At 43.8% G+C, this 6,464-nt stretch overlaps 1 protein-coding gene across 1 annotated transcript; it reads left to right on the top strand.

Moving 5' to 3' along the window:
- Positions 1-5,274: 5,274 nt before the first annotated feature.
- LOC146639163 (conserved oligomeric Golgi complex subunit 8-like) lies at positions 5,275-6,432 on the top strand (the record flags this gene model as incomplete). The annotated part of the gene is made up of 2 exons (XM_085350975.1): positions 5,275-5,770; positions 6,225-6,432. Coding segments are annotated over exons 1-2 (537 nt in total), but the record flags the coding sequence as incomplete, so codon positions are not given.
- Between the last annotated feature and the right edge of the window lie 32 nt (positions 6,433-6,464).

Below are 6,464 nucleotides of genomic sequence, written 5' to 3'. Positions count from 1 at the left end.
CTTGCAAGCAGACGCAAGAAAAACGGAGACAGACTGTCTGGACCGGTGACTTTTTAATGTTAATGCTCTTCAAAGCTGTCAGAGAGAGAATTTATAGTCTGCCAACGCGTCCCAGGGACTTTGAGACTGTCAGTGGTTAAGATCAGAAAGTGATCACATTTGGATTTCCTAATAGAAGCAGCGAAGCTATTACGCAGCTGCCAAACCTTAGCCATTGGCATCAGTGTCGGACTTTCTTGAAGCTGCTCAGGGCTGCTTCCTGTCCCGCCCTTTCACTCTGACCTGGCTAAAAGCAGCATGTTTGTCCACAAGGCAGATAAAACTCTCAGAGTAATATTTACAAGCTAAGTTAACACCGTCCATCAATGTAAAACTGACCCAATGTAAATTCATGAAGTCGTGACAAAAGGCTTGCTCATGTAAAAGCTTTAAATTTCTGTTTGTGATGATGCTCAGAGCATGAAACTGTTCCTCGCAGCACCAACCACGCAGCGATCAGTCAAGTCGCTGGTAAAAACTGCTGTGGAGAAATGATGTGGCACATTAATCAAAGATGATTTATCTGGGGAATAAGGTGTGTGGGGCTTTAGTCATTTGTGTTAGATTAAAAACAGTGTGCCTTAAAATAATCAGACACAGGAGAAAACCGATCCCAATTAAAATCACCTACCAGAATGATTTCATTATAATAGCTGAGCCAAAGAGGAGAACGTGCCAGGGTCAAAGTCAACAGCAGTTAAAGACCTAGCTTTATAAAAAAACTGTCACACTTCTGCCTTTCTGAGGCTGCTTGAGCGATAAATTTTAAATCCATAAATTCCCACATCTCACGTCTCAGAAACAATTATTCATTTGGCACTACCTCCGGTGCTTGCATGTTAACCTTTCCACTCGTCTCTCTCATTGTGTGAATGAGAGTGAGACGAGTGGCACGTTATCCTCTTCGGTTCAGCTATTTTCCTCCTACTGACTTTCATTCCTCTTGTGTTCAGAGCATACCTCGACCTGCTCCCACTGCAGCTCACGGTGTCATCTGCAAACATCACGATCCACAGAGACTCCTGCCTGGCCTCGTCTATCAGCCTGTCCCCATCACCACAGCAAACAAGAAGGGGCTCAGAGGAGATCCCTGATGTAATCCCACCCCCATCTTGAACCCATCTGTCATTCCTACCACACACCTCACCACTGTCTCTCTCCGTCCTCATACATGTCCTGCACCACCCTCACATCCTTCTCTGCTACTCCCGACTTCCTCATGCAGTACCACAGTTCATCTCGTGATCCATAAAGACACGGTGCAGATACATCATCAACAACCTCAAAGCAACCGCACAATTCAAACTCCTTGAATTTTTTTCTTAAATAACATAATTCTTCACCTGCAAACACAAGATTTCACAAATGAACAAACAGAATAAATCTTGTTTGGTGTTATCAGGTGATGTCGGTTGGTGTCTGATATTCATTTCCTGCTATAACAAAAGTCTCCCAAATATGGGATAAATAAGATATTTCTCATCCTCATCAGCACCTTCATCTACATCCAAACTGTTAGATAATATCTATTTTTCTAACACAAAAATAATACTTAAAATCTGCAAGAACCTTCATGTGTTACTGTCTGCAGACTGAAGCGAACATTTCTGTTTATGGAAACTGGCGCATTTTTCTCAGATCATAACGTGTATGAAAACACCGGTAAACTAACTGAGCAGTGCTGTTGTGGTCAGGAGTGTTTGCTCTGCTCTCCTGGAGCTTCAGCTAACTTCAGGTAATCTCATTAAGGTTCTTCATTAAGCTCATTAAACCACAGACGAGCTCATGTTCAGACTAACACAGCAGAGGAGGTCCGTCTGCTCCCCACTTTAACCCGTTAACTCTGACTCTGTGGCGGGTGTTCCAGATCAACTGGCGTTTAGATCAACTGGCGTTTAGATCAACTGGCGTTTAGATCAACTGGCGTTGGTCGAACAGATGTGTGGCAGTCTTGCGTTTCAGGAGCTCCTACCGACAAACCAGCAAAAAAACGCCAAATGTGTCACCTGTGACACTTGTGAGGTTGTCTCAAACACACTCCGTCAGTCTTGATGCTGTTGAACAACAAAATGTTTAAAAATGTGGCGAGTTTACCTGGTGATATCCTCATGCGCGACGCGATCAACTGGCGTTTAGATCAACTGGCGTTTAGATCAACTGGCGTTTAGATCGCGAAAACAGCAAACAAGTATGTTGTTCACAGGACACAAAGAGTAAACGATCGTTTACTCTTTGTGTCCTGTGAACAACATCGGCGTGGTGTTACTTGTTTGCTGTTTTCGCGATCGCGTCGCGCATGAGGATATCACCAGGTAAACTCGCCACATTTTTAAACATTTTGTTGTTCAACAGCATCAAGACTGACGGAGTGTGTTTGAGACAACCTCACAAGTGTCACAGATGACACATTTGGCGTTTTTTGCTGGTTTGTCGGTAGGAGCTCCTGAAACGCAAGACTGCCACACATCTGTTCGACCAACGCCAGTTGATCTAAACGCCAGTTGATCTAAACGCCAGTTGATCTGGAACACCGGTGCTGACCTAACCACCCGCCGTACCGAGCTCCGGGCTAACGTTAGCCGAACACTGAGGCCGGGCATCGGCGTCAGGAGCAGCGGCTCCCCGGCGGAACTTGGACCGAGCAGACGCAGTCTGGCGTTGGGGAGCTTACCTCGGTCTGTCGGTCACCGACGGACGGCTTAAAGTTGATCCGGTGAGACGGCGACAGCAACTTGTCGACGGTCCGTTTACTGCTCGGCTGCAGCTTAGCAACTGAATCACACACCTCACTTCCGGTGACGTCATTACCCTTTTCCCCCAAACAACTTTATTAACAAATACGCTTCGAAGTCATGACTGTAGAAAACGATCACTAGGTTGAACTTTTCAGTAGCGCCGTTAACTTAGCGGTATTTATCTTAAATTTCCATTTCTCCAGATTTGACATGTTTCTCTTTGTTTTTATTTTTGTTACGTTTGCCAAACTTTTCCCTTTTTCTCAAATCTTTTCTGGTAAATTTAGATTTTTTTCCTTATAATTTCTCCTAAATGCATCTTTTATTTTCTTGTGATTAAGTATTTTCCCCCTCACATATCTGTCCCTTTTCTAAATTTGGTTTTTAGTTTCTCATAAACCTGGTTACCCGCCCCCTCTAAATTTGCCTCTAATGATTTAAGCTGCACTGAAAGAAAAGCAGCTTTGTAAGAAAATGAAAGCTATCTAAAATGACATTGTGTATTTACAAAACTAAAATAAAACAAAATTAATTAGGAAATTAATTCATTAGTTCAGGGCTGGATTGGGACAAAAAATCGGTCCGGGCATTTTGACTAGTGACCGGCCCACCAGGTATTACAGGAAAAGCCATAAAGCCTTTGAATGAAAACAAACGCTGTTGTGACAGTGATGTACAGTCTTGTTGGTATATGTAGGATTTCTATACATTGTACATCAGATGAAAACTTTGGTTGTAAGATTCAGATAATTATTTATTAAAAGCGAGACATTTTAAATGAGAATAAGAAAGAAAAGTATTTCTTTGTGCCCCCCTCTCCCTGTTAATGCCCTACCTGCCCCCCTGGCAAAACTTTGCTAGACCCGCCCCTGCACAGTTACCAGCTGTCAGCTACATAAAAAAGGATCCTGGTGTTATTTGTCTCTCAGAAACAGTTGATAACTTCAACTCATTCATGTCATCTAAAAGGTAAACCTGTTTCTCCATCACCTGTTCAGCTCTGATGATCCAGTAAGGACATCTCCTGGTTTCATGTTTCCCTCTCACATAACCAAACCGACATCATGACCAGCAGTTTTAGAGCTGTGGCTCCAGCAAACATCAGCTGATACTAGAAATTAATATTAAATAAATTCTAACAACAGCTGATCCAGCTTAAACGTGCTGCTGTTGTTTAGCGCGACATCTGCTGGTTTCCTGTTTCTGGCGCAAAGTGGGCGATCAACAAACGAGAGAGAAAAGCCGATCAGTTGATCATTGATCAGTTTCATGATTGAATGAGCGAAGAAGAGGCAGCTAACAGCGTAAAGACGCAGAATAAATCCAGCTTTGTGTCTTTTTCATTATAGCTGAAGTCCGGGACAAACTGCGTCTCTTCTCAGCTCAACACGAAACGCGTAATATTTTCTCTGATGATTCCGTTTTTACAGGACGGTTGGCAACTCTACTAACTAACCTTATGAATAAAGTAAAGTTCACTATCAGTAACATCATAGCACCACCCAGCTGTATAGGAACTCTGTCAGTACAAGTTATTGTAACTGACTGTAAAAAGTCAGCAACATGAAAATAAACTCCACCTAAACTTGGTTCATATCTGACCCAGATAGACTGCAGGTCATAACTTCTTACCTGAAGTTCAGTTCACCTGACACTCGGACCGGCGGCCGCCTCGGGGCTCTCCTCCTCCTCCTGCCTCCCCTTTCCCTCATCCACCTGCTGGCCTCAGTGGGAGCTCCGCCATAGCCACCACCAAACAACTTCTTACACATCTGCCAGCATCTGGCCAATCCACCACCTTTCATTGTTTATACTGTTACAAACAAACAAAAAACCATCGGCCCATAAAAACGAAAAATCACCAAATGCCCGGTATGCCCATGGCCAGTCTATGCATTAGTTGTAATAACGTAATTCGTTTAAATTAATTTAGGCTATTTTTAGCCTCACTAGGCTTTGGTGCAGAGGTTCACTGAGAGGTTAACGAGTGTGTGTAATTTTTCTATTACAGTATCATATATACTTACTGTACTGTAATGTACTTAGAATATTATTATCATATTATTATACAGGTAAATCAGTATCCTAGTAATTATTCATATTGGTGTTGGTGATATTTGCAAAAACATTTAAACAGTCATAAATTAATTGTTGGCCTGTAATCTGTGAAAAAAGTGTTAGACATCTCTCTCATGAATAATTCATTCACTTTCCACAAAAAAAAAAAGAAATCCTATCTCAAGGCAGAAGCTGCCTTGATAATAGCTGAGTTATCAGTTTTTAGCAACAGAAATGTCTTTTTCCTGAGAGACGTGGCCAACAAATGTAACGTCACAGTTATAGAAACATGATTTAAGTGACCAAAAAGGACAAAATAGATATAATAACTCAATAAATCAGAGTCACAAATATATTCTATGTATTTCATATATACCTATTATTATAGTATACAGTCAAAACAAAACAAAAACAAAGAAACTTCGGAAATGACTTTTTGGCACAACACCGGCAGGTGGCAGTATTTCACCTTTAAGCTTTTTTGACACGCGTCAGAAGGAGAAGAAGAAGAACCGGGACGTGTTCGTCAGCACTGGATGTTCCGGTTGTTTACAACCAGGAAATCTGTCAGTTTGTGAACCGGGACTCCGTGAACCTGCAGCGGTAAACATGGCGGCGGTGGACGTGGAGGATGAGAGCATCCTGGCGTCCATCTTTAAGGACAGCTTCCCGGACAGCTGGAGGGACAACCCGGACTTCGCGGCCTACCTGTCGGAGCTCAGCTCCTTCGGGGTGGAGAAGCTGGGTCGGGAGCCGGAGAGGCTGGCGGAGGAGCGGGCTCAGATCCTGCAGCAGACCCGGGAGCTGGCCTTCTCCAACTACCAGACCTTCATCCGCACCGCCGACTGCACCGAGCACATCTACCGGGACTTCGGGCGGGTGGAGAGCAGCGTGTCCCGGCTGCTGGACAAGCTGCCCCGCTTCGGAGAGAATTGCAGGTCGGTGGCTCCCTGTGGAGGGGATGTCAGCAGGAGGAAACTGGGGTCTATAAAAGTGTCATCATTTACTGTTAGGTTAATAAAAACTTTAGATATTTTTTAAAAAGCACACAGGATGAACTGATCAAGGAGAGAGATGCAGATTATTATTATTGTAGCTCACTGTAGGATCACAAAGTGAATAACTTAGTTATTTTCTTAGGAATATGCCACAGAAGGTGAATTGACTGGGAATAAAACAGCAGCAGATTAATTTCCCTTGAGCTGGCTCGTCAGCCTCCTTTCAGAATAAAAAACAGGCAGCCAGACTTTAGCCACAACCAGAACAAAACTACAGACTGGGAACATTAATGAAAGATAATAAAAGGTTCTTAGAGCTATAAAGTGTTACACATAGTTGTGTTTTTGCTGTTGTGCTGTCTCTCTGAGCTTTGGGGGCTCATTTTGTTTTCAGGCACTTCATGAAAGAGGCGGAGGAGATCGGAGCAAGCCGCCGGATGAACAGCCTCACTCTGAACCGCCACACGGAGATCCTGGAGATTCTGGAGATTCCTCAGCTCATGGACACCTGCGTCCGCAACGGCTACTACGAAGAGGCTCTGGAGCTGGCGGCATACGTGAAGAGGCTGGAGAAGAAACACTCGTCGCTGCCCGTCATCCAGGTGAGTCCAGACCAGGCTGACCAAAAAGCGGG

The sequence above is a fragment of the Diplotaxodon limnothrissa genome, linkage group LG1 (assembly GCF_057381915.1).
Source record: "Diplotaxodon limnothrissa isolate DT_005_m linkage group LG1, D_limnothrissa_male_GT1.1, whole genome shotgun sequence".
Lineage (NCBI taxonomy): Eukaryota > Metazoa > Chordata > Actinopteri > Cichliformes > Cichlidae > Diplotaxodon > Diplotaxodon limnothrissa.
The sequence above is the reverse complement of the archived record's forward strand: the minus strand, read 5'-3'. Positions and strand labels throughout refer to the sequence as shown.